This window comes from Equus caballus, chromosome 14, assembly GCF_041296265.1.
Source record: "Equus caballus isolate H_3958 breed thoroughbred chromosome 14, TB-T2T, whole genome shotgun sequence".
NCBI classification, from domain to species: Eukaryota; Metazoa; Chordata; class Mammalia; order Perissodactyla; family Equidae; genus Equus; species Equus caballus.
The window spans coordinates 18752876-18780839 of record NC_091697.1 but is presented as its reverse complement, the minus strand read 5'-3'; the positions used below and the strand labels follow the sequence as shown (position 1 = coordinate 18780839).

Below are 27964 nucleotides of genomic sequence, written 5' to 3'. Positions count from 1 at the left end.
TGGAGCCAGTCTGCTGCTCTTCTCCCAGCACCTCGGTTTCTTTCCTCCTGATGGCTTCCTGTTAATTCCTCATAAATCAGTGTTTGGGCCCTGGCTAGAGCTGTCCTTGTCCCTGAAGACTGGCTCAGCAGGCAGAGCAGCTGACATCACACGGCCATCTCACACGGCGCAGCCAGACTGCACTTCTGACCCCAATTTCTGTCACCAGTGCAACCGGGAAGAAGCATGAAGACCCAGAAGCCCACAGCACAGCCTCTGCAGAGGGAGAGAGACACAAACAGGTGGGTGTCCAGGGAGGAAACAGCACTGGTCAGGGGTGAGCCTCCTCCTTGGGGCGGGGAGACCCCGGGGACACGGAGGCACGGAGCCGCAGCCCCCTCACTGTGCTCACACCGCCTGCTGCCGACCCTACTGTACAGAGGGAAGGCCGTAGAAATTCCTTCAGCCCGCCTGAGGGCCATGAGCAGGATCTCACACCCTGGCCCTGAGCCAAGCGCTCCTGCGGCCATCCAAGACCACTGGGCTGGCTGGCAGGACACACACCCTGGGGGCTCACCAGGAAAGCGGCGGCACTCAACACCATGAGGGCTCCAAGAATCACAGGGAAACTTCACTTACTTTCTTGTATTAATTACATGAGTATTATGTAAATATAGTCTCCTCAAAAAAATTGAAAGAGGACACATCCCCAACCTGATGGGCACAAGGTGCCCCGGCCAGCAGGGTAGGGTGGTGCGGGCTGCGCCCCTGCCCTGGCCCCCTACGCACCCGCCATTGCCCCACCTTCCGCCCCTGCCTGGCCACCGGGTGCCCGCGGCTCCCCCTCGCTCCTGGAAACTTCGCTGCTCAACTGCGGGCACATGGTTCACGTGGCCTTTCTCCTCTGGACGGACGTGGAGGTGCCTGCACATGTCTTATCCCGCAGGATGGTGGCCTGCGCATCCACGTCCAGGGGAGACCCCAAGGCCTGGAGCAGCACTCGGGCTTGCGCAGGTCACACTTCCATTGGCACCCACCCAGCAGGAGCGCCTTCCGTGCACACACACCACTGACCAGCCTCTTCACTGCTGCCCACCCACGGGTGACCCACAGTATCGCAGTGTTGGGGTAACTGTGTCTCCCCGGTGGGCAGTGCAGCACGGAGCACATGTTTGCTGGGGAAACGTCCGTCTGGGCTTATCCAGCTGAGGACCCGCGGGGGCCAACACCAGTCGGGATGCCCTGACCAGGTGAGGAGAGCGGTGCAGGCTGGAGGTGGGGTGGGGCCACAGTGAGCCAGGAGGCAGGTATAGACTGGGCCAGGGGAAAGTTCAGAAACCCAGACTGAGGCTCTTTGGGGTCCCTGGGAGCCTGGCCCGGGGCGGGCACAGACCTGGGATATGAGGAAGGCAGAGGCGAGTCCAAGTGCCTGCTCCAGGTTGGGGGGCAGGCTTAGATCCCCACCCTGGCCCGAGCAAAAGGGCCTCCTTGGACCAAACCGGTGGGCCAGCCCCTCCGCCTTCCAGCGCAGCGCCTGGCCCAGCAATGCCACTCCACAGAGATCCCAAGCCAAGACATCGCCAGCAGAAAGGGCCATTCATCTCAGAGCTTAACTAGCCTCTTCCAATTAGTGAGGAATAAAACGGCAGCGTTGACTCTGAAGAACTGCAAGGCAAGATCATTAATTAAATGTACTGCTGCAGAGCCACTGAGCACAGGAGGCCAAGCCCTCATTAAAACGGCATGAGACTGAAGCCGGAAGAGGGAGGAGAGGCAGAGAGGAGCCAGACAGAGATGGGGAGAGAAGGAGACGAGGGGGTGGGGGAGAGACAGCGGGCAGACAGGGAGGACAGTGCCACGGGAGAGGAAAGAGGCCCCACTGCAGACCCCTCTGGAGAACGCGCTTGCTACAGCTGCTTCGAGCCCTTTCTCAACAGGTGTGGAGGTGGGAATAAACCAAACGAAATCTTGATGGTGAGAGACAAGGGCACAGCCCAGTAGCCCGCATGTCTCCCTGTAGTGCAGAAGACAGCTCCTGCCCTGGGCCAGGTCAATGGGTCAGTGGGGGGTGGGGAGGGGGCAGCACCAAGGAAGGCCATCTTGGCTCAGGGCGGGCTGAGACTCCCATAGCAACTTCCTGGGGACCGTCAATATTACCCTCTTGGGCCTTGAGACAGTGAAGCCTGGCCTCTCATGGGGGAGGAGGGCTGACGGGCCATCCAGGAAGGTCAGACGCCAGCCCAAAACAGCAGGGTCAGGGACAGAGCCAATGACTGGGCAGGAAAGCCCCTTCAACTGGGCGCTCTGCTCACCAGATTGACCTTGGTCCTCACACACTTTTATTTCCCTCTGTTTTCCTCCAGCCATGAGTGTGGTCTCATGAAAAATTATTTTGTTCTCAGTTATGACTGCGGGTGCCCTCAGCTATGGCCTCAACACACACACAAACACATGTGCATCACACACATGCCCTCACACACATGCATGGACACTTGTGTGCATGCCCACATGCATCGCATATGCATCCACACGCACCACACATGCACTTCTACATGTGCATTGCACACACTTACATATCACATGCATGCACGTGCATGTACACATATCACGTGCATGTACACACATCACATGCACGGTACACCTGTACATGTTACACATGTGTGCATGTGTCCATCACATGTGTTGCACATGCATGTGTCTGCATGTTGTTCACATCCATTGTCTCATATGCACTTGCATGCATACGTGTACACGCACTCTCTTTTCACCCAGAGGTCACAGGCAATTGGCAGGCCACAAAGAGCACAACTGCAAGCTGGGCTCAGCCCCGCGAGCCTGTCAGCATGCCTGGCTCTCTGCTGGCCTGCACGTTGCTACCCAGTGCACTGCACCTCCAACCAGCCACACCATTCCTGGTCTGGCTCCTGAGGGGAGCCTGCCCTGACTGGCCTCAGTGCTTCTCTTCTGCATTCAGGCCTCTCCTGCTGCCCACCTTGAGGGGCTCCAGGGCATCCAGTGGTCGGCCCACCTCCCCCAGCCTACGCTCTCCTTCCAGGGTGGCCAACCCCAGGAGACCACAGAGCCTGCTCAGCAACTGGCAGCCTCGGTCCCTGCCCTGCCCAGTGAGGCAGGGGAGACCACTGAGGGAACTCTCTCCTGCCCACATCTGCCTCCACGTCCTTCTCTCTCCTTCAGTCCTGCTGGGGCAGCAGTTCCCTCCTCCATCCACCCAGGGCTCCCAGGGCTGCCTGGCCTCTTCCTCAGGGACCTCAGGTCTGCCCTGAGTCCACTGCTCTCCTTCTGAGACCATGGTCCCTGTGTTTCTCAGGAGCCACCCGTCCTTTCCTCAGGTCACACATGACCCAGGTCAGCCAACCCAACCACAGTGAACACAGCTCAGGGACAAGGACTTGCCAAAAGTTAGTCCATCAGACTAAACCCAGAAACTGCTGCTGGAACTATTAGAAAAGAAAAGCTGTTTGCTCTGGGATTGTTGAACTATGAGAATGTGAGGTGACAGCTGCCTGAAGCCATTTTTCTTCCTCATGTGAAGAGCAGGAATGAAATCAACAGAAAGAAGATTAGAGACAAGAGCTGGAGAAAGTAAAGAGAGACTGAAAATTTATTTGGGCACCTGGATCTAGCCATACCTGAAGCTAAAAAGCCCTGGATATTTTTTTCAGATTTATTAACCAATAAATTCTTTTTTGCTTAAGCCAGTTTCATTTGGATTTCTGACACTTGCAGAATAACTCCTGATATACTAATACACTAATTTCTCTTCCATATCTTCAAACTTCCCTTCTCTCCTGGATCCTCATCTTCAGTGTATGAACAGATTTGACCTATCTAAAATCCTCTATGCAAAGAGGCAGAGTTCAAGCACACATTACATACGTGCACATGAAATCACTACATGCACATCTGAACCCTCAAATCTTCCCAAGAGGAAAAATCCTCTTCAACCAGGCATCTTCCCTGCTACAGCACCTGTCCCCACCATGCACCCTCTTTCCGCCAATTGTTTGCCACTCCCCTACCCCTCGCCTCATCAGTCTAGCTTCCACCCACTCCTCAAACCTCTGGCCCTGACGTATGCAAGGCCCCCTCTCTGATGTTGGTCCCCACACACACTGCTATCTGGCAGCCTCCTGCCTCGCTGAGCCCCATCCTCTTGAACTCCTCTCATCCCTTAACATAAGCACAGCCCTCCTCTCAGGTCTCCATGGCCTCCTCCACTTGTCCCTCCATGGTGGAGGACCAAGGAGCATGTCCTCCTCCTTCCACCTCCTTCTGCCTTTGAGGCCCACCCTCCCCAGGTGGTGGCAGCTCAGACAGCCCTCTGCACAGGATGCTCCCCACTTGAGCTCTACCCAGACCGGCTCCTGCACCCAGAACGGACACTGCCAGCTGCCTCAGGACTCCTCGGGCAAACCCCCCGGACACACCCTCCCTCCAAGCTGCTCCTCCTTCCTGGCCGCAGCCCTCCCAACTGCCCAAGTCAGAGGCCTGCAGGGGTCCCCCTCAGCCTCTCCCTCACCCCAGGTCCACAGACTCCCAGCACCTGGAGATTGGACCTCTCCACATTTCCCGAGTAGATTCTGCTGCCTGTGGTCAAAAATGTTCAGGTAGAAAATTAAATGACTTATAAATATGTCTGCTTTATATATATAATGAACAAAGGCAGGTCAGCGAGTGCACCGTATGGCCCTTTTGTACGCTTGTACACACGCATATATGTGAAAGACACACACTAAAATGATGGGAATACAAGGGATTTCAATTTTCTTCCTTTGGTTTATTTATGCATTCTGCTTTATTCAATGCATAGGCATGCCTGGATTTAAGACAGACAGAACAAAACATTGTAAACCATTGTAAAACCATGTAAACCATCTGATGGGCCCCAGCACGGGTCGGGAGAGGACCTGAGGCTGTGCGCCCAACTCATTCCTTCCTTGTATGCATCCTCACTGGAAACCACATGGCTGACACCGTGGAGGCTCAGAGAAGTGAACTCGCCTGCCCAAGGTTACACGGGAGTGAACTCGGAGGCCAGTTCTCCCTCCACCGCCCGGTGCCCCACTGCAGGCTGTGCCCCACCCCCTTAATTCAGGGCAACCCCTGCAGCAGTCCCAGGGCGCCCTCAGGCCCTGAAATAGAGCTGCACTGCCACATAAGACACCCAGAAGACAAGAGGAGGCTGGGAGCCAATTCTAGATGGCTCAGCCAGGTCGCCGCCAGCCACGGAGCTGGGGAAGCCTCCGGTTGTCTCTGAAATACAAGGAGCAGGATGGGAGGCCCCTCTGGGAAGGCACCAGACAAGGACCTTGGCAGCTCACAGGCAGGTGGGGCCCAGGCCAGGCAAGGCAGGAAACCAAAGAGCCGGAGAGGCTGAGCTCCTTCCAGCGGGGGCCAGGGAGGGAGCGCCAGGGTGAGAGCCGGCCTCTCATACACAAGGTGGAGGCCGACCTTCAACTACAGGTGTCCCCAAGGAAGGACACTGGCAAGGTGTCTCCCAGTCATGGGCGTTCTCCCTCCAATTTGCCACCTTGGGCCAGGAGGACTAGATCGTGCCTGCAGACAGGAATGGGCAACAGGCAGGACCCGAGCCTCCCGGGGCCAAGACCAGCCCGGAGCAGGACCACGGCCCCCATGCAGCCAAGGAGCCCTCACTAGCCCCACTGCACAGGAAGTGCCGGAGGCTGGAGCCCTCCCGAGGTGAGCACCCACCCAGCCGGTGGCCGGGAGCTGGTCTGCGTGACTGACATCAAAGCCATTGGCAGGTCCCTGCTGACAGGCCCTTCGCTGCGTTCCCTCCTAAGTGGCCATGAAGGGAAATAGCCAGGAAGGAGGGAAGACAATGGGGGAGGCATCCCCAGCAGTCCAGAAGGGCCTGGCCCCCACTCTCCAGCTGCAGGACTCCCAAGCTTGGGACACAGAGAACGCTTTGGAAAGGAAGGGGCAGCAGGACATCACCCTTCACAGTTGGCCACACAGGGTGGCCGAGAGCACAGTGGGTGAGACAGCCACCACGTTGACCTGGACGCCTCACTCGCCCACAGGCCACAGCACTCACAGCGTCTCTCGGCACCCACGGCAAGGGGCTGCCCTGGAGGGCTCTGAACCCGGGCTGGCCCCGTGAGCTGGAAGAGGCCAACACTCCGCCTCACTACGCGCTGACCACTGGCCCATCCCTCCGATCTGGATGGAGGGAGCAAGCCCAGCAGAATGAGCGGCACCGCGTCTGTCACGACAGCCGTGATGAGGGTCTGCCCATCGCCACCGCGGGCGCACTCACCCTCAGCACGGACACGTGCTGCCAGGGCTTGTACGTCATGCATCGACTGAACAGCACGCGAAAACGTACACAAAGGTTCCCAGTGGCGTTATGTAAGAGCCAAAGGGTGGAAACAATCCAAATGTCCATCAACAATGAACAGACTCAAAAACTGAGGTCCGTCCATCCAAGGAAATATTTGCCCATAAAAAGTAGCGACGTTCTGATACCTGCTACCACGTGGAGGAAGCTCGAAAACATTACACTCACTGAAAGAAGTCAGACGCAAAAGGACAAGTATCGTGTGATTCTGTGTACATGAAACGTCCAGAATAGGCAAATCCACGAAGACAGAAGCAGGTCAGAGGCTCCCAGGGACTGGGGGAGGGGCTGCCAGGGGGCGTCAGAGGGTGCGGGCTCTCATCAGGGTGACGAACAGACTCTAAACCGATTGGGTGATGGCTGCAGAAATCTGTAAACATCCTAAAGGCACTGAATTTTACATTTTAAATGGGTGACATGTATGGTATGTGAATGATATCCCAGCAAAGCTGTTACCAAAAAAAGCCATGATGATGATAAAATTAAAAAGCACATGTATTGCTGTTGTTAGAAATTTTTTTCAATGTTGATAGCTTTATTTGAATAGGATCTGTGTCCTTTGTGTCTCACATTATGTAATAAAAAATCTTATTGTGATAAGAGGTCCGTGGGCCTCACCAAACTGCCAAGAGGGTGTCTGACATAGAAAGGGTAAGCAGAGGCAGCCTGGCATGTGGGATTCCCGGCACTGCAGACGAAGGCCCACAGCCCTCAGGGCCCCCACTGTCTGCTCTGCTAACAACCCCAGGAGGCCAGCTTTCTTCCGGACACTCAGCCCTCCCCATGGGGTCCCAGGGTTCCAGACCACAGACTCTACCCACTAGAGCCAGTGGTCGTGTGACCAGTACTGGCCAGTCCAAGTCCTTCCCTGGGCCAGCCACAGAGACTGCTCAAAGCTCAGCGCGCCCCAGCCTGAGCCAGTGAGAATCGGTGTCGGGACTCCCACTGAGACCCCCAGGGAAGGAAGGTCTCTCTGCTGGGCTGGCAGCCGGGGCCCGGTGAGGCGGCTGAGGCCAGGCCACGGCGAGAGGCAGAGCTGAGAAGGGGCGTGAGGCCTGAGCATCCCCCTTTGGCCCTAGCTGGTTCCTCCTGGGTTTTCTGTCACCTTCAGCAGCAGGAATCCAGATCTGGGGACGGCCTTCCAGGACAGACAGGGCGCAGGCACCAGCTGCACAGGTGTTGCTGAGAGAGCAGGAGTGAGGCCCCAGCTGCCTCTTGGTCACACCCTCCAGATTCACAGCCAAAGAAGAAATTAGGAGACAGGCTCTCCCCTCTAGAGGACGAGGGAAGAAGGGACATGTGCTCCCCCTTCCCTGGCCAGCAGCTCCGGACGGCTCTCCACCCCAAAGGCTGCTCCTCCGTCTCGAAGAGTTCATCTCCATCCAGGCCTGTGCTTCCTCTCCCCGGCCTGCCTGCCAACAAGACTCTTCTCTCCTTCAGGCTGGAAATCTTTTCCACATCCTGGCTAATTGCATTCAGGTGGGGAGGACTGGGTGGAAGAAATGGCACACATGCGTGTGTCTGTCTGTCTGTCTGTCTGTCTGCAGCCCTGGCAGCTGCCCCAGGAATGCTGCATTGGCAGGAAGGGATGGAGGACCCTCAGCCTCAGCCCGTGTCCTGACGGGCTCTCAGTGATGTCAGCGGCTCTTGGCCTCGTCCAGGAAATATCTGTTCTCCTTATTCTGACCCAGGAATTCCATTTCAGAACAGTCACGGCCTCATCTGGCAACATGTCCAGGCCGGTTATGGCCCAGGGCAGGGAGAGCATCTTACCGCATCTCTGCCGGCCCCCAGCCCTGCCTCCCCACTCCCTAGCCCCAGCCCACGCCCAGCTCACAGAGCACACAGACATGATCAGTCTCTGCGCTGCTCTCCATACGTCTCCGAGCACTGTCACACTGCGGCCCCTCCTCGCAGCACCATGAGGAAAACATCACCTTGTAGGAACAAGGGCTATTCACCCCTAAGTGCCGGGCCCGGGACTTACTTCATTTAATCCTCATGATAACCCCCAGAGCAATTGCTGCCATCAACTGGTACCTTTTGCCACGAGCAACAGGAGGTGAGTGAAGGAAAGAGACAGAATCAAACACACTCAATGTGATGGGGTGGGACCATGTCTGACTTCAGCACACAGGGCCTCTAGCCACAGAGACCAAGGTCCATACACCACAATTGTGGGAAGGAGGGAGGGAGAAATGACTGACTCCAGGGCCCCTGCAGCACCCACCTCAACATAAGAGACAGTCTCAGGTGCCAAAGGGGGACCACACGGGAAATGCAGGCGCGTGAGGCAGGGCCAGCGTGATCCTAGGGAGCAGAGAGCACCGTGCCTGGAGCTGTGGGACCCCTCTGGCAGGCTCTGTCCCTGCTCAGCGCCAGCCCGCAGAGCACAGGCCCTGCAGCTCTCCCAGGTTCTCAAGAGAAACTGGAAATCTGGAGCTTCGTGAGAAACTCGTCAAACACTGGGAAGGCCAAACAAAACTCATCTGTGGGTGGACATGGCGCACAGCCCACCGGCTTGCGAACTCCACCCTGCACGATGAGAACACTGAAGCTCAGGAGCGGCGTCACTGCTGGGGCAAGGCAAGGACTCAACCGGCTTCCAAGCCCAAGTGCGCTCGGAGTTTCCCATCACACACCTGGCTGTGGCGCCAGCCTGCTCCCAAGAGGCTCTGGCTGCGCCGCATCCCCGAGACAGTCAGGACAGCCCCAGGGACAGCCATTTTCCTGCCACCCCCCAACAACTCCGCACAGGCCTGGGCATACTGCTCCCTAGCAGCTGGGGACACCTACCGGGCCCCAGGGCCGAGGCTCCCTGATCCGACGGGCCTGCCAGTTACTGCTCCTTGTGCCTCACACAACCAGCACACGGGCATGACTGTCGGCTCCACCCGATGCAGCAGAAGGCAAAGGAGAGCTGCTCCACGGGGAGCAGAGATGGAGAGCCCCTGAGGAGGCTCCATGACTCCGCCCCTGTGGGTCTCCCGCCAGCAGCGTTCACCGAAAGAGAAGCAGGACCCGGTCCTCATCTCCCTGAGACGCAGCCAGCCAGATGCTCTGAAGACACGGTTCTGGCACCCACACGAAATTACTAACACTCAGTTTTACACTCTTACCAATGTAATAAGACGTAAAATGAATAAATGTTGAAAAAGAAGGCACAAAAATATTATGAATTGTAGAAGATAACTGCACACTTAACAAAATCCTCCCCCTGGAAAAAAAGACAAACAAAAATACAGAAGTTCGTGAAAATGCCTAGACGCAAAACAAACACAGAAACTTGCATATCTGGAACACAGACACGTGAGACATCCAGTTGAGAGATTTATTTTGAAAAGACTTTTTGTGATTACCCACGTTTTGCATTTGTGCCACCGTGACAACAGAAGATTGACTCTGCTGAAGACCAAGAAGAAGACGTGAGTCATCGGGCGCAAAGGATGAGAGCAGGGACCTGGGAGGGCCTGGGTTTGCCGGGTCAACGATGCCTGTCGAGCGCTTAGCTGCAGTTGTACAAATGCACACACCGTTCGTCCTAACATACTGTTTTTGGCTCTGTCTGCCCTTTGGGAATGAAATTGTCTAAACTCTGAGAATGTCACGAATCTAGAACAAGGAGGTCCCAGTGTCTGAGTGAACTCATCTGCTGTATTCTAGATTAAAATGTTCCTAGATATCTATAATAACTTACTATAAAACATTACGGAAAAGATCCTATTCACAACGGCAATAAAATCCTAAAACTCTCAGTAATAAAACTACTGGGATACATTTTAAAAGATTTGAATCAATGTTATTATTTCCCTGAGAGAATTAAACATCATGAAGATGTCATCTGCTTGTCCAGCAAAGACTTGCGGAGGCCCCTGCTGCAGGCTGGACACTGTCCTACACATGCAACATTATCCAAAATAAAGACCCTCACGATTGTGCTTAAGATCATAAGAAAACAAACGCAAAATCCATTTGGAAAATGGACAAAAATAGCCAAAACATTTTTTTAAGTCCCGATGGTGACACTTGCCCTGTGAGGTATTAGGACATTTCATTAAGCAGCAGCAACTAAAGAACCTAGTGCTGGTGCGAAAGAACCACAGAGAGGCCAGAAACAAACCAGATCACCTCCAGGAACTTCAAGGAGGAGGGACACGCATCCCCAGGTCACGAGGAAAGGTGAGTTAGTAAACAACAGTACTGGGACAACACGGTGGGAATTTAGAAAAAGTGCTTAAAACCAACACCTTATACAATGCAGGAAACACACTTCCCTTGAATTAAAGGAGTTAAATATTTAAAATGCAAATCAGAAAAAAAATCAAAAATCAAACGGAGTACTTCTTGGAGAAGCTGATTATTTTCCACAGCCTGAGCAAACAGAAGAAATCAACAGGAGAGGCTGGCAGAGCCGACCAGGAGAAACAGAAGTCAGCAAGGTAAAATAAGACAGGAAACTGCGTCTAGACCTGCCCAAGCCAACAAACCGTTAAGGTCTGGTCCCAAGGAGGACCAGGCAGCTTCGGGGGGAGCACAGAAACACGAGTTTCAGCAACAATAGGATCACACCCACACCCACACAACGAACCCAAAGCCAGTGCCCACGCCTGCGGGTCCCAGGCCAGCCAAGCTCCGGTCTCCTGCACACCGAGCAGGCCGGGCCAGGCTGCAGGAAGCAGGGGAAACTTGCAGCCCCCATGGAGAAGGGCTGTGAGGGCCGGCGCCCCAGCAGCCAATCAGAACACGGGGACTCCAGAGCAGAGCCAGTCTGCCCTCCCGCCGTGTCCAGTCCCAGAGGACCCACCCAAGCCACCAGAGCCACCCTCCACCTCCACGGCCGGCAGCCTCCCTGTGCCTGCCCTGGCTTTGATTCCTGTGCTCTAAGTCCTGAGGACCCAGGAGGTCCCCAAAGAGAAGAACGCAGTGACTCCGGTGACCTTGATGGTGGGGCAGATGCCTGGCACACCCTTCCTGCCCCTCTCCTGTCTGCTGTCCTCCACCCAGCTTTGACCACCCTCCACCCCATTCACTCCCAGACACTGAGCAGAGGCTGGCCTCCTTCACTCCCTTGCCCAGGGGCCCTTGCACAGGATACCACCTGCACAACCGTCCATGGCAGCCCTGAAGCAGAGTACAGCCTCATCTGACCAGCCTTCCCAGTAAGGACACAGCCAACAAGGGCCTGGACTCCCAAAGGCCAGGCTGTCCTACCTGAAGTGGGGACTACTCCAGCAAGGCAGGGGCGCATCCTTGACCTTCTTTGCTGGGCACTGCACCAAGAACTCAGCCACCAAGGAGAGGAGGAGCACCCCTTGCAGCAATCAACCCTGTCCGAGTGTGTGTGTGGGAGGTGTGCACCTCTGAGGACAGCAAAGCTCTCATCTGGAGCTCCGGCTGCAGCGGAAGGAGCCCCGGCTCTGGGCCCTGTGTGACCCCAGGGGAGGTCACTCCCCTCTCTGATCCCCACTTTCCTCTCCTTGAACTACAGTGGAATGACAACGCCAGTTCCCAGAGTGCGCCTGTTGGCAGCGGGGGCTTGTGAAGGTCACAGGAGGTGATGTGTAAGTAGGAAAATGCAGGCGTAGCCTGGGGAGAGTTTGTGCCCGGCGATGAAGACCCTGTGACCCAGGAGGGTCACCCAGGAGTCCTAGTAGAGGAAAGGGGGTCCCCTCACTCTGGGAAAGAAGGGGAGGACCGAGACGGGAGGAGAGAGAGGAGGGGAAAGAGGGAAGTGTAAAGAGGCAAGGGGAGTAAAGAGAAGGAAGGAGGGAAGGAATGAGAAGGGAGTGGGGAGGAGAGAGAGAAGAGGCGAGGGGAGGGGAAAGGAAGGGGAGAGAAAGGGAGAGAAGGCAGGCGAGGCGAAGGGCTCTGAGCCAGGGCCCAGTGCCACTCCCAGTGTCCTGCCACCCCTCCCGGTGACAGTCATCTCTGGAGCTGCATTTGCGGGCTGCTCAGGAAACACAGGACCTCCCTGTCAGCTGAGAGGGAGACCCTGCTGGAGCTTTCTCCTCATGCTAAGAGTGCCGGTCTCAGACAAGCCACTCCAGGCTGTGACAGATCTCAGCTCGGGGCTGGTGAGCTCAAACCAGCGGCTAGCGGTCAGCTTCAGCGACTGGTGGGAGGGGAGAGGGCTGGGATCTGGCTGGGGGCAGTGAGGAACACCAAGGAGAACACTGCCCCTGCCCTGCCCTGCCAGACAGGGTCTGCAGAGTCACTGCCCAGTGTCCACTGAGCTCCAGGCACCCGCTGCACAGACAGCCAAACTCAGGGACTCCACGCATGCGGATTGCCCCCTCTGCCAGGCTCTGCATGTCCAGGTGAGCGACCCAGGGCAGAGAGTCAGAAGATGACACTCCAGCAGCAGCTTCCTGATCCCAGGCCACCTAGAGGCCTGGCCGTCCCCCTTCACACTCATCTCCCTCTACCTCAATCCTCCCATGACATTGAGGATGAGGCTGGCCAGCCTTGCTGCCCTTCTCTCTCTTATGGGCACACACCCTCCGAGGGAGGTGGCAGCACAACTGAGGAAACTGAGCGTCGCCCGCCAGCAAGAGAGCCAGGCCCCAAACCTGATTCTGGCCAACCTCAGGCCTCACGACCTTCCTCTAGGTCAGTGGGTGCCCATCTGCTGTGCATAAGTCTCTCCCATGTGGGTCTTGAAAAATACAGACCCCCAGGTCCCGCTCAGATCTGACAGATCAGAATCTCTTGGGGTGGGGCCAAGGCACAGACACTGTTCCAAGCTGCCCAAACCCCGCGCCTGCCTGTGGGCAGACAGACAGATCACACGATGGAAGACAATGGTATTCTCGGCACAGCAGGCCACAGATTTCCTCTAAGGAGGTCTCTGTTTGGGAAAAGACCTTCCAGAAGCATAAGGGAATAAAGGTAACAGTGGGATGCAGGGGACCTGTGTGACAGGTACCAAGGCCTCAGCAAGTGGGGCAAAGTCTTCTATGAGACTCAGGAGGAGGATTCAGGAGGTCTGCCCCAGAGAACCCGGAGAACGGAGACAGCACTGAGAGGAGGAGAACCTGGCACATCGTGGTGGCCATCGCCCATGCACGTGCTTTCTAAGAACGGCCCCTGTTCTACTGGAAGCCGCCTGCACGGCTAGGCAGGGCAGCCTCCTCCCCCCGCCTCAGCGAAGCTCCCTGAGCCCCACAAATGCCTTCTGTGAGTGCATCTGACAGCCGTAAACGGGGGCTGGCTCACATTTTGGGGCCAGCAAGCGGGCAAGGGAGGGGACCCGCGGCGGCCCTGAGGCCCAGGTCAGAGGACACAGCCCCTGGGAGTTGCAACGCCTTTGGCTTTGAGGGGGTGGTATTAGACACATTTTACCCAGATTTCAGCTCCTTTGTTGATCGAAAAGGGGATTTTAGGCAACTAGAATTCAGAGGATATTGCCTGCACATGAAATCCATCTTAGTCCACAAGCAAGCACTGTATCAAGCAGAGAATCGCCGGGGGCGGCCATCAAAGGCAGGCGGGCGCGGAGGCGCAAAGCCACTGCTGCTATTTAATATTACTCAGAAGGTTCTAGACGGCACAGATTGGAAATGAGGCTCCAAAATTATCATTGTCTACAGCCAGTACAACTGCATACCTAGAAACCCCAAGGGAATTGCACAGATATATCAGAATTAATGAGTTCAATCAAGCAGCTGGATAAAAGATAATTATATAAAAATCAATAGCCTGCCTGTATACCAATGATAGATGGAAACAATTCAATTCACAACAGCAAAAAAAAATCCTTGAGATGACCCTGATTAAAAACAATGGGTGACCTGTATGAAAAATGTATAATACTTTACTGAGCAACATCAGAGCAGAATTAAATCAATCGGAACACCGTGTTCCTGGTAAATACTGTAAACTATGTCAATTCCTCTTTTAACTGGTTTCTAAGTTTAATTTAACGTCAGTCAAATTCACAAGGGATGTTTTTAACCTGACAGAACAATTCTAAAATTCAATTGAAAGAATAAACAGATGTGACCAGCCCAGCAAATTTTGCAAAAGAGTATCAGCAAAACAGGAAGTATCCAGCCAGATGTTTCCAATACAGCATAGGCCAAGAGAAACGTACCGCAGACTCCACACGCAGCCACGTGAAAAACAAATAAATAAAAAGAAATAGGTGAAACTAATTTCAGCAATATATTTTATTTGACCCAATATATCTGAAATATTACCATCTCCACCTGTAATCAACACTTTAAAATTACCAATGAGATATTTTCTATTCTGTTCTTGTACTAAGTCTTTGAAACCTGGTGTGTGTTTTACACGCAGAGCACCTCTCAGTTCAGAGCAGCCACATTTCAAGTCCTCAGCAACACGGAACTTATTGCTCCCATAGCGGGCAGCACGGCTGTAAAGCAGTGAACACTTCAGATGGCATGTGACATAATCCATTTAAAGATATATATACAGTCACAGTTCTTGAGCCACTTTTTATCACACCTTCAGAAGCTCTGTCCCAATCAGACTGACCACTACTGAGCCTCACACAAACCTTGCATGAAACATTAATACACCTTATTTGCCATGTGGTCCCAATCCCTGCTTTCAAAGGAGAAATACCCAGGGGCAAAGACAAATCCTTGAATGCTCTGCTCACAGAGCTGACAAGGGCTAGCCCCTCTGGTGTGAACGGCCCAGCTGCGCTGCCGCCCTGCTTCTCCAGCCTGAGAATCGCATGCCAGCTCTCAGACAGAGCTCCGAAATCATTTGTAATATAACAATAATAAAACCACATATCCAGGACTCTAAGACACACATCTGTCACATTTGCCATCTCTGAACTCGGGAGGAAATCAACAGGTCGTTAGCATTCCCAGCAGCCACCAGGAGCGTGAGGTGGCTGGCTTTCCCTGGCACGCACCAACTTAGCCGTGGCACTTCAGATTGCCATAGCTTCACTCGAGTCGCGTGCAGGGTTGGCACTTGTTGTGTTGAAACACTTGCCATCCAGAATGTCTTCAAAAAGTCCTACTGTGATGGCAAAAAATTATGGTGTGTGCAGAAAGACACAGAGACAATGCAGAATGTAGCTTTGGCATCAGTGAGGAATGTCCCTGGAGGAATGATCATGACCCTAAACTTTACCAAAGAAAGGAAGACACCCACAAGTGGACGAAGTCAGTCACAAGCTAAGTAAGCAATGCAAGCGAGGCAGGAGAAATGGCCCACTGCTCGGAGTGACTAGGGGCAGGCTGGCTGGTGCGTAGACCTCATGGGACTGCAGCTAAGGCGCGTGGTGCTGTTTAATTGGGAGTGTCCTCTCTTTCTTGGTTGCCCTATCATTGATGGAACCTTAGATCCGATGACGCGCATAAACAGCCAGCATTTCCCAAACCCCGGGCCTGGGCCCAGTGCCTGTCGTGCCCCCATCCTTCCACGGCCCAGTGAGGTGGGTGTGGATAGATCTCCCTTCGCAGTCTGAAGAACTGAGGTGCAGCGGAGATGCAGCCCTTGCCCAGGCTCGTCACGTGGCACAGCAGCCTCAGTGCCCCCCAGGCGCAGCGTTCAGGTCCGCCTGGGAATCCCTGAAACGCGCAGAGCCGGGCGCAGCAGCACCAAGCCCGCCTGGCCTCTCGGGCCTTCGTCCTGGGAGCGAGGCTTCCTCTGCCTCTGAGCAGGACCTGTGCACCCCACTCTACAGGCTCTGGAGTAGACGAGCAGCGTGATTGAAATTCATGGAGGAGCCCGGGGAGCCAGCCCTAGGCCCGGGAAGAACTTCTCCATATTAATGGCAGCACCGCAGACCCGGCGGACAGCTGACATTTAATATGAAACATCCGCAGCAGACCAAGAGGCTCCACCTGGCCCTCCCGCCCCACCCCGCAGCGCCTGCCAGCGGGGGGCGTCCAAGCAGCGCCAGATCCAGGGGGCTGCAGTCTTCCTCTCCCCTCAGTCCCTCCAGCCCGCCTCATTCCCCTCCTGCAGGAAACCCCTGTCAAGAACACACACAACACATGCACACTTACACTCGGATACACATGCTCAGATGGGAACACACACACAGCTACAGACACACATTTGCACACTCACATGCACATACTCACATCACACTCATGCAGATATGCATGCACGTGCACACACATGCACACATTTCCACATAGACATGCACAGGCACACAAACCAGCACCTATGTTCACATACACCCAGCAGCCTGCTGTGTTCTGGCAGCAGCACAGAACCCCCAGGCTGCCCAAGCAGGGGAGAGCAATGCAGGTAATGAAGGATGTGTCTGCTGGCCAGTACAGACCCTGCGTCCCAGGAGGGACCCTACACACTCTTGCTCCAATGGATCCTGGAGACCAGAGTGGGGAGACCCAGGCCACAGCTCAGGCCACCACACAGCAAAGCCAGCTTCTATGCTGAGTGGACACACAGGTCATGGGGAGTGTCCCCATGGCTCAGAGCAGATGAGCCCTTCCATGACTCCTCTGCTCATGCCTGCTGTGGCATTTGTGGTCCTCACAGCAGGCCTTGGTGAGGACCCAGCCTTCCCCACCTCCCAGCTGACACTTGGCGTCACTCTTCACTCACTAAGTGCTTGGGACACAGGGGAAGAGGCAGCCGAGGCTGCGGGCTGGGGGACAGGAGGAGCCTGAAACCTGCCAATACCTGAATGTGCAACCAGTGCCAGGAATGTTACACTCCACAGCCAGTGCCAGAAATGCACGTGGCCAGCGTGCAGGGCAGGGGCAGCAAGGTGACAGCGGAGGCTCAGGAAGAGCTAGCTTCTTGGGCACAGGCTCAGAGAGGGGTGACCAACTGTGCTGGCCTTCATTAGGGCTGAGTCGGCTCCACTGCCCTCCCCTAGAGGATTCCAAGGGGAGAGGGTCCCCACAAGGAGAGCCCCAAGGATGCGCATATCTCACGGAAGCTTCGGTTTCCTCATCTGTACAACGAGGACAACAGTGGCTGGCTCACAGGACGATTGCAGGGACTGGCTACCTGTGGCAGCAGAGGCGGCCGGTGTAGATGGTGATCCCCTGACGCCTCCTCTTGAAGGACAGCACTGGCTGCTGGAGTCCTTAGGCGCAGAGCAGACCGGCCGTGGAGAGCCAGGGCCCAGGTTTCCTGGGTGGTCCCAGCAACCCTCCGCTCCCCCAGCATCATTCCAGGTCAGGGGTGGAGCACGTGACTCACGCCAGAGCCAATCAGCACAGGGCATTCCTGGGCCACAGTGATTGGCTATGGGAAAGCCCTGTGACCTAAGACCATCCAATCAGAGTGAAGCTCAGGAACTTGGCAGGAACCTCCGAAAAACAGACCGCTTCCCTTTTGCACCCAGCTGTGCTTGGGGGCCTGGGTGTGGGGGCAGCTGCAGCCGCTGGGCCCTCAGGAAGCGGAGACACACAGAAGGGATGGGGCTGAGCCGGCGGGGTTCAAGGACACCACTCCACCCAATCCCACGAGTCCTCTGATGCCTTGTGTGTGTGTGTGTGTGTGTGTGTGTGTGTGTGTGGTAAATTACACACAGTATCAAATCTACCACCTTAACCATGTGTAAGTGTGCAGTTTAGTGGTATTAACAATACTCATAATGTTGTGCAACCATCACCACCATCCGTCTCCAGAACTCTTTTCTTCTTGTAAAACTGAAACTCTGTGCCCATCACACACGAACTCCCCAGCCCGGCTCCCCGCGCCCCGGGGAGCCCCACTCTGCCGCCTGTCTCTGTGATTCTGACTCCTCTAAGCGCCTTCAGATGTCTTACTTGCTGAAGCCAGATGAGTCTGGGTTTCAGACCACGGATGCGCCTACACCATTCTGAGGGGCCGCCATGAGACAGGTGGTGGGCTGCTGGCTGCTGCTCTGCCACATCGAGCACAAACTCCTGACAAGTCAGCCTCCATAGTGGCAGCCACCGGCCAGTGCACATGCCTCCCCCACCCCGGGAGAGAAGAGCCCCTGGGAATCCCCTTCCCTCCCACCAAATAACCCCAGTGAGAAGAGGTGGTGAGGCAGGCCAGGAGGCTGTGGATGCCCCCGAGGGCACGTGGGGTGGCATGAGGAAGGAGAGCTGGGCTCTTGGTAGTTCCCAGGACAGCCCTTGCTTGCAGGGGACCCTGGCCCCTCTAATGGTCATGCTGCCAGCACAGTTCCCAACACTCCCGCTTATGCCTCTGGAGGCCCCTTCAGGGGACCGAAGGGCCCACACAGGGTCTTCACACTGGGCTTGCTTGCCCACATGATGTCAACAGACTCAGAGACGCAGCTTCTCTGCAGAAACAGTGCAGAGTCCAACAGCAAGGAGCCCACACTCCCTAGGGGCAGCCGTCTATCAAGAGAGGTCAGGCACAGGCTCACCAGGGCCCCCACCCCTCCCTCCACAAACCCTGTCCCCTTGCTTGTGTCTGGTCCCCATCAGGCCCCTAAGACACCTGGAGTTGCCCTGGAAGATCGCAGAAACAGTTGACTCCAGCCCCCACTTTCCCCGTGAACAAACTGAGGCTCTTGGCAGGAGAATTTGCCTAAGGTCACAATGTGACTTGCCGGAGCCCAGCCCAAGGTCTCCTCACCCCCACCCAACCCGTCCCCATACAGGCCGAGGGGGCTTCCCTCCCTCACTTAGCTTGATTTAGACCAGGAGTTTTCAACTTGGGTTTCATGAACCCCAAGAGGGTGGGGGCAGGAAAACTGTACAAACCCTGTGTGCCCAAGAGCTTTCCTGCAGGAAAGGAGACCGAGCTCCCAGCCACTGTCCAGGGGCCTACCCCACCAAGTGTGGGCATTCTGGGGTCAGCAGCTGAGGAGAGGCGGCCCAGCGTCTCCAGGGTGAATCCCCCACCCTGCCCTGCCTGGGCTTCTGGCCCCCGCCCCCAGGCTCTCATCTCACGGCCCCCAGCAGAGCTCTGCTCAGCCAGAGCTGAGCCCTGTGGACACAGCCAGGTACAAGTTACCAAGAAGGACAGGGTGCAACACAGCCTGTGGACATCTGGGGGGCTTCCTGAATGACATGCCGGTTAGCTGAGACCTACAGAGCAAGCCAGGCAAAGACGGGGGGATAAGAGGGGTCCCCCCCAGGGCACAGCCTGCGCAAAGGCCCTGCACTGGGAGTGTCCAGTGTTGGAAGAACTAAAAGCTCGGTGTGACCAGAGTGCAGGCGTGAGGGGGACACAGTGACACACAAAGCTGGAGGCCACCGAGCCAGGTCATGAGGGACCTTGAATGTCAGTCCAGTGGGTTTGGATTTTTCTTTTCAGAGCAATAAGAACCATTGAAAGGTCTTAAGCAAAGGAGAGACATGATTTAATGTGTGGTTTATAGAAATCACTCTGGCTGCTGTGTGGGGACAGCGTTGCTGAGGAGAGACTAATTTGGAGCCCGTGGGGAAGAGAGGAAACACAGGAGCAAAGACGGGCTTGGAGTCAGGCGTGGTGGAGAGATGCGCCCCGGGATGAAGTCCAGAGAAGTCTGGGATGGTGGCTGGCTGGATGTGGGGGTCAGGGGGGGATCCTGGGACTCCCGCCCAGGTGAAGGGTGAGGTCTGGAGGAGAATGGAGAGACCAGCATCCCATTTCAGAAGCGTGAGGTCGCCTGGGGAAGGAGTCCCGAGGTAGCTGGGAAGGCCAGTCTGGAGCCCAGGAGGAGATCTGGACTGGAAACGGGACTCTGGGTGGAGTGTGGTGGCAGCCATTTTCATCTGCCTGGCACGCTCGTCCTTCCTCCTGCTTTTAGGATAGAATCCCAATCCATTCCAGAGTTTGGGAGTCTGACTCTCACCCTCAACCCCAAAAGTGGGCAAGAGACTCGGGTCAGGCCCATATCACAGCTTTAAAGATGGGCCTGTAACCTAAGCAGGGCCCATCAGAGCCCTCCACAGGACTCTAGTAGGAACCATCCAGAAAGGAGTGCTCTCCATTTCTGAGAGATTTCCACTGCAGAAAACAAGCTGAGCCAGAAGCTGCCAGTGGCCCCCACATTGGGAGACCCATCTTGAGATAAACATAGAGAGTGGCAGAGCTGAAAATCAGACAGCATGTTCTGACATCAGCACTGAGCCTTTGGATCCAGCCATGCCTGAAGCTGGCACTCCTCCGGACAACAAGATTACTGGGACCATGACGTCCCTTGTTTGTTTTATTCATTGTAAGCTGATTTTCTGTCCCTTAAACTGAATGAGTCTTAAACAACAAGGAGAGTAATAAGCCATGAAGGATGCTGAGACCACCTCAGGCAGCTTGCCTGAAACTCTGACCTGAGGAGCCCCGACATCTAAGGAACCCGGAAGTTCCTGCAGCCCCTCTTCAGTGTTCCTGAGACCCCCTCGCTGCCTTCCAGGCAGTGCCAAGACACGGTGGGAGGAAGGAAGACCCTACAAGGACAGCTGCAAGTCTCAGGCACCCCCACCCCAGCCCCACAGCCTGGCCTGCTGCAGCTAGCACCTGAGCCCGCGGGGTCCAGGATGTGGCCTCAAAGGTAGCAGCCTTGCTAAGAAAAATGAAACTCATCTCAGTCCCTTGGGCCAGCAAATGACTTCTCTCTGTGGTCCTTAGTGACTTTTAATGCCCGTCAAGACTGGACAGAGTGGGTGCCTGACCAGGATAGCGGCCTAGCAGGGGAGCCCCAGCCTGCAAGTAAGCAGCCCTTGGGCCTCTCTGACACTCAGCCATACAAGGGGGGTTTACCTCACTGAGTCAGGGGGGCTCAGACCAAGCCCCCAGGGAAGGGTGTACACTGCCCCCCTCAGGCCACAGGCTGGGACCAGACCTCAGAGGCCACACCCTTCCCACTGCCCAGCCAGGGGAGGCTTCGACCACGGGCCCTGCCTGGTCAGAGGTGCCGGGCCGAGAGAGGTCACCAGGGCTGCACTGACGGGGAGGCGGCGGTGGGGCAGGGCGCTTCGGTCCTCCTGGAGTCCCCGCTGCCCTGGCCCAGCCATGAGGACTCAGGCAGCCTGCAAGGCACTGCGGCCCAGGGCAGGTCGGCAGTGGGTCAGGAAGCCCCCAGGCCAGCAGGTCTGCTCCCAGCTCCCACTCATTCACACTGACAAAGGCTGAGATGGCCTCCAGGAGTCAGACAGAAGAGGTAGGAAATGTTTGAAAGAAATGCATTTCTTCATTTGTATTCTTTTTTTGTTGGTGTGCAGAAAAGGCAACAAAATATAGTGAGCATGGTCTTGGAATCAGACAGACATGCGTTCAAATACTGGCTGTGAGGCTGGGAGCTGGCTCACTCAGCTTTTGGAGCCTCAGTTTACTCATTTGTAGAAAGGGGATAACATCAGATATAGGCCACAGAGGACCGCGGGGAGGAAACAAGCCCAGGCGGCACAAAGCAGGGGCACCGCCAACGGGGACTAGCTGCTGTTACTGTCAATGCCGACGGCTTCTCATTGGGATTTTAATCTGCAAATAAAAGTGATGTGAAATCATCACACCTATGCTGTGACCTTGGAGGTACTAGAGAACTCTGTTGTAGCAACACGATGGACAAGAATCCTTGGTTAAGCATTATATTCATGAAATAGGCAAACTTTCACCTTTCCCCGGGAACATCAGGGACAACTTCTGTCTGGTGGCTGTAAAGAACCCGGCACCTCCCCCTCCGCCGGCCTCTGTAGAGGAAGCGTGCAGGGCACGTCTCATGAAGCTCGTCTAAATGCAGCATGTCTTGAGTCTGCACCTCCACCTAACTTCAACAGAGTTTGCACCTTGGCAGGCCCAGGGCCTCAGTCTCATATCATTTCGGGGAGAAGCACCTCTTTAACTCTTCATTATGAGATTCTGCAGACCCCCATGTCCTGGTTCTCATGGGAGCATCTGACCCCAGCTTGAGCTGAGAGATACCCAGGACTCAGCTAGAATTATCAGAAAAAGATGTCTGCCTGGCACTGCTGGGGCCCCTTGACTCACCATAAAAGGACTCCACCTGAGAATACAGGAAACAGAAACACAGGAAAACAGAGGCAAGAGACAGCAAGGGTCCTAATGAGCTGGTGGGAGCTCCTGGATCCAGCCATGCCTGAAGACTTACCATGATGCGAGCTAATAACTTCCTGTTTCTGTTTAAACTAATCCGACTTGAGTTTTCTGATCCTGACTGATGCAGTGACATAAGAATCCCCTTGTACTGCTGTCCACAGCAAGCAAAGCTACTACTGCCTTCTTTTAAATCAGAAAAACAAACTCAGGGCCAGGCAAGTAGACGAGCAAATGTGTGTCCCAGGCCAGGGGCAGGACAATGGGCCTGAAGCAGCCTGTGGCTCCTCAGAGAGGTGTGTCCCATCTAATCCCCCAGGCTTAAGCCAAAAGACACAGCTGCCTGCTGTGCTCCTGGCCCATGGTTTCTCCATGCATCTTCCAGGAAAGCTGGCTCTACATGTCTGCAAAGAAGGGGTTCCATGGTCCCATGTGGGTGGGAAGTGCTGGATTACACAGAGTTCATGAGGTTTCTTTGTTACAGAACTTCTCAGAGGTCTCCGTGGGCCCCCTTGAATCTCCCAGGCTGAAGGCAAGGCACAGCATTTCTCACACCAGTATCCACAGAACGGCACGTGCTCACAGCAACATGTGCAAGCCTGCAGGAATGGGGCTAGAGAGCCGTGCTTCCCAAAGGGCGCTGTGAGGCCCTGGAGCCTCAGCCTGGGAGCGCACCAGAACCGCAGACCCTTGGGCCCCACCCCAGACCTGCTGAATCAGAACCTGCATTTTAACAAGATCCCCAGGGGTCTGCATGCACAGCACAGCCTAACACACCTGCTCTGTGTGTTCCGCTGTCTCCGAGGGAAGAGCAGGAGCTGCAGGGGAAGGGGCGCTGTGTGGCACAGTGGCTAAGGGCCTGGCTTGCTGGGAGGATAAGACGCCTTTGTCCACATAAGGCCTATTAAGAGGGAATGCCAGGAATTAATGGCTCCTGTTACCACTCCTCAGTGTCTTCCACCTGCCCAGACTTGGGAGCACCCTGGCAGAAGGGGCTGGGCAGAATCAAGCCAGACTCCTGCCATCACGAGCTGTGTGGCCTTGGGCAAGTCCCTCAACTTCCCACAGCCTCACCAGCCCAGCTGTAAAGGATGCGGCCCCCTCCCAGCAGGGTCGCTGTGAGGACCAGAGCATGATGCGTAAAGCCCCAGGCCCTCAGTCAGCGGGCCTTTCACTGATGAAGAGAGGAACTTAAAGGGTTAAGGAGTTAACTGGTGTAAAATCAGAACAGACACACACACCGAAAAGAAAGAAAGAAAACAAGAGCTAATGGTGCCGCCCCACTGTCTCAAGGCCATTTTTCACCGAAAGCATTCAAGGCCACTCAGGCAAGCTCCAGACCCTCTTCCAGCTCTGTCTTGCACCCCTACTGGTGTGTATCCAGGATGTGTGGCATCGCACCATGCCTGTCCTGACCAAGCAGATGCACACCCGCTACCTCTCCACATGCTCTGCCCTCTGCTACAATTGACAACTTGCACTTTGCCCACTGGCAACCCACTGTTCCAGTGGCCCCCAAGGAGCACACTCTCAAAGCCCTGGCCACAGTGCCCTTCTGCACATCAGCCGCCCTGAGCATGTGAGCCCTAGGAGGGCACCAGCACAGGGGACAAACACACTAGGAGGTGCTGGCTGAAGAAATGAATCACCAAATGAACAGATGAATGAATGATACAGTGAAAAAGGCCCCTGAAATGCTCTCCACCAGGAATTAATCAGTACACAGGAGCTGACCCACCATCTGTGTCAACACCCCCATGCACTCCACCCCTGGAGTCCCCAACACGGATTCCCTTTTATTTAGGAAATTCACCTCCAGCGTAAAGAGACACATCTATGAGACCTAGGATGTTCTCAGAGATGATGGGGCTAGAAAGGGCTGCACCATGTTAACCCAGTTCCTCCAAGGACATTTATAGTTGTTTGCAATACGCCCGGGTTCTAACTAAATCCAGCCAAAGGCAGTGATTTTCCAAAGCAACAAGTGACATTTCCTGTGTCTCCATAAAAAGAACACCCGCGGTTGTGGGGCTCCAGTGTAATTGCCGGCTCTGCAGCCGGCAGGACAAGGCTAAGGACTAAGGACGGAGAGCTCTGGGGCCAGCAGGGCTGGGAGAGCCGGCCCTCACTTGGCGCAGGAGTGCCCTGAGCATCAATTAGACGGGATCCACGGTGGGCGGCTTCAGATGTCTGGCCAACACAGCCGGCCTGACCACCACACACCCAATCCAAAATAGAAAACTGCAGTGGCTTCTGCCGTGTGCCAGGCCCCCGGGTGGCCAGAGAGAGCACCGCCAATGTCAGCCTTCTCCCTGAGCATCGATCCAGCCTTCCTCAGAGGTCCCCTTATGCCAAGCCATGGTCCCTCCCGGTCCCTGGAAGCAGAACTCCCCAGGGCTCCAGTCACACTGGTGGCCCAGGCAGTCCCAGGAGGGACCCCCCCCCCTCACCTCTCTCCTGTCCTTCAGGGGCTGCCCATGGGCACCAGAGCCTGCATTTCCAAATGCTCCCCTTGGCTCAAAATAGAGGAAACTGACTTTTCATATAACAAGCTGAAGTTCAACAGGAAACCACAGCATAAAAATCAGTAGCTCCTGGTCAGCCAAGGGGCAGAGGGATAACTGGGCATTTCAGCACAATTGCCCATTCCCTGGGCTGGCACCACTTGCACACACAGAAACAAGAAGACTGACTGCCAGCACACGTGCCCCCGACACACACATCATACATGCTAAAATGCACAGGGATACACACTCAACAGACAGTCTGACACACGAATGAGCAAAAACCTACAGATACACACATGCACGAGACATACAATGGCACATTCACATCACACAGGTGCACAGGTACCCAGATACAAGTACACACCAACATTCCAAAACACATGTGCAGATGCACACGCTCACAGAGATATACCCGCACCCGGATGCAAGAGGAGGACCCGTGCAGGCGTGTATAAGGGAGATGCACACTGGGCTACTTGTTAAGTACTTTGGAAATCCTGGCGCTCCCCCTGCATAAATCACCCCTCTCAGACCAATCAAAATAACTTGCCTTCAGCCAACCCCGTGCCCCGTGGTCCCTAGGCACAGGAGTGTGGGAAAGGTCCTCAGCGCTGGCTTTGCCCTCCCAGGGGACTCCCAGGTAACGGCTTCCGAAGCCCGGGCAAGGGCAGTGGACAGAATGCAGCGAGACAAGCGCGTACTCACCAGCCCATCGCAGTTGCTGAGCGCCACAGAGGAGGTTTCAGCCAGGCCGGCCACGTCTCCGACGTAGAGGCAAGTCCCGAGCAGGGGCTCCACGCGCGTGGCGCCAGACTCGCCCTGCCACTCCACCGTGGCCCCGGGCGCCACAAGGCGGGCGTTGGGCCGCAGCCGCAGGTGCAGGTCTCGGCCGAAGACCGTGACATTGTAGAACAGGCGGCCGCCAGGGTCCTCCTCGCTGCCTCCAGGGAAGCCCGGGGTCTGGACGGGGGCGGCCCTGCGGGCCCGTACCCCTGCCTGGGCCGTTGCCGCTGACACCACGTGGGACACCAAGCGGCCCTGGGCGTCAGTGCGCACCGGCACCGCCAGGATGCGCTCCGCTCTGTGCCCCAGGGGCCCGCCTGCAATGGGAAGGGGCGTTAGGCCCGCAAGACCTCGGAGCCCAGAGTTCCGCCGCCAAGCCCCGCAACCCCCCAGCCCCATCCCCAGCCCCCCACTGAGAAGAGAAGGGCATTCTGCCAGGCAACCCCCAGAAACTAGCCTGCACCTCCCCGGCCTCCTTCCAACCGGGAAGGGGCATTCACAGGGCCAGCACTCGGGAGCCCCGCCGCCCCTAAGCCGTCCCTCTGTGGGACCCTCCCAGCCAAGAGCTCTGCCCCCTGCCCCGTTCCGGGTTGGGGCTCTGCGGGCTCCTCACAGTTCCCCAGAGGATGGCCCCGTCAGAGCGTCCCCTGCCCCTTGAACCTACCGTCCTTGGCAGGACGTGGGACTGCTCCGAAGCCATTCCCGGTTGGCTCCCTACCCGTGCGCCGCTACTCCTCGGCGTCCCCCCACCCCCGCCCGAGCGCCCTCACCACTCGCCTCCGGAGCGCCGAAGACTCGGTCCCTCCGGGCACGGGCGGCCTCTCCTCCGCGTCCTGCTCCCGGTTAGCCCACTGCCAGCCCCCCTTCCCGCGCGCCCGAGGGCAGGGAGGGGTGGAGCAGGGTCCCTCGGATCTTTAGGGATCCCCTCCGAGGCGCCCCAGCCAATCCTCAGGGCCCAAGGCGGCGCGCTCGGCACCCGGCTCTTCCCGAGCCTCCCCGGACGCGAGCCTGGGCGCCGCCTCGCCCTGGCTCCCCCGGACCCGCTGGGGCTGGCGCTGCGCTCTCCGCCGCGGGGCTGTCCCGGCCCTTGGTCTCCTCGCTCAGCGTCCCAGGAGCCGCGAGTGGTCCGAGGGTCCCCCAGACCCAAGGCGCCTGGGTGCGCCGCGGGGCGCCCCCTGCGCGACCAACCCGGCCCCGAAGTTGGCCAACTTGGCCCCGGGCGGGGCGCACGGAGTTTGCCCAAGTCCGGCTGGACCACGCCTGGGGAGGGGGCGGTGGGGCACGCGGGGCGGGGCCCGGCCGAGGGGGTCGCGGGCGCCGGGGGCCGGGCCGCACCTACCTGGGGGGTCGGCGGTGGCGGCGAGCCGGGCGTCCGCGGGCGGCGGCGGCAGCAGGAGCGGCGGCAGCAGCAGCAGCAGCAGCAGCACCGCAGGGCAGAGCAGGCGGCGAGCGGCTCCCGCCGGCGGATCCATGGCAGCCGGACCGCAGCCGGGGCCCCGCACTCGCAGCCGGCGCGAAAGTTCCCCGCGCGCCGCCCAGCCCACATCTGGGGGCAGCTGGAGCCGCCCGCAGCTGCAGCACCGCAGGGCGCGGGGCGGAGGAGGCGAGGCGCGGAGGGGAGGGCGGGGGAGCGCGGAGGGGAGGCGGGGAGAGGGAAGGAGCGAGCGAGCGAGGGAGCGGGAGGGAGGGAGAAGACGAGCGAGGGGGAGGGCGGGGACGGCGGGCGCCTCAGCCTGCGGTGACCCGGCGCTTCTTGGCGCGGCGGCCGCCGCCGCCGCCGCCCGCTCCCCTCCTTGCGCCGCCGCCGCCGCCGCCCGCTCCCCTCCTTGCGCCGCCGCCGCCGCGGATCCCGGCTCGCAGCGAAGCAGAGACACCCCGAGGCGACGGCAGAGAAGCGCCGCGGGCCGGGCCAGGGGAGCCCCACCGCCGGCCACTCTCGGCGCGCCCCGCGTCCTCATGGCACACAACCTGGGAGGAGCAGACCCACGCAAAGAGTCCTCGGGGTGCTCAGGTCCGACCCGTCAGCCCTGCGGCACAAGGGGCCGTCTCACCCTCCGTGCGCCCTGGGGCTGACCCGGAGAGGGTTTTGTAGGAGGGTGCATGCGCTGCAGGGGCTACCCCAAAGATCAACTTTTGCCCTGACCGAGAGGCAAGGCTCCCTCAGCCCCCAACTCCTCTCTGCCTAAAGACCTTGTTCCCCTCCGACCGCCTCCCCACCCCTCCGTTGCAGCCTCTGAGCACTGCCTCGCCCACCTAGACCTGGGCACCCTCCTGGAGCTGAAGTAAGGTTGCTCCCCTCACCTGTCCCGACTCCCAGAGGTGCTCTAGCCTCCTGGCCTTTGCCTTCCCCCAGGCCCACCTGAAACAG

General features: G+C 57.1%; 1 protein-coding gene across 2 annotated transcripts in view; it reads right to left on the bottom strand.

Annotated features, from left to right (window-relative positions):
• ADAMTS2 (ADAM metallopeptidase with thrombospondin type 1 motif 2) overlaps window positions 1-27294 on the bottom strand; it is a 217682-nt gene extending 190388 nt beyond the window's left edge. The window contains exons 1-2 of one of the 2 annotated variants that reach the window (XM_023617040.2): window positions 26936-27294; window positions 25519-25913 (exon numbers count right to left, since the gene is read on the bottom strand). In XM_023617040.2, the coding sequence (XP_023472808.1) occupies window positions 25519-25913; window positions 26936-27068 (528 nt within the window). In that variant the 5' untranslated portion in view covers window positions 27069-27294. Of the gene's footprint in view, window positions 1-17332; window positions 17523-25518; window positions 25914-26935 lie in introns of those variants that run through there. The other variant, XM_023617041.2, reaches the window with a different exon arrangement.
• Between the last annotated feature and the right edge of the window lie 670 nt (window positions 27295-27964).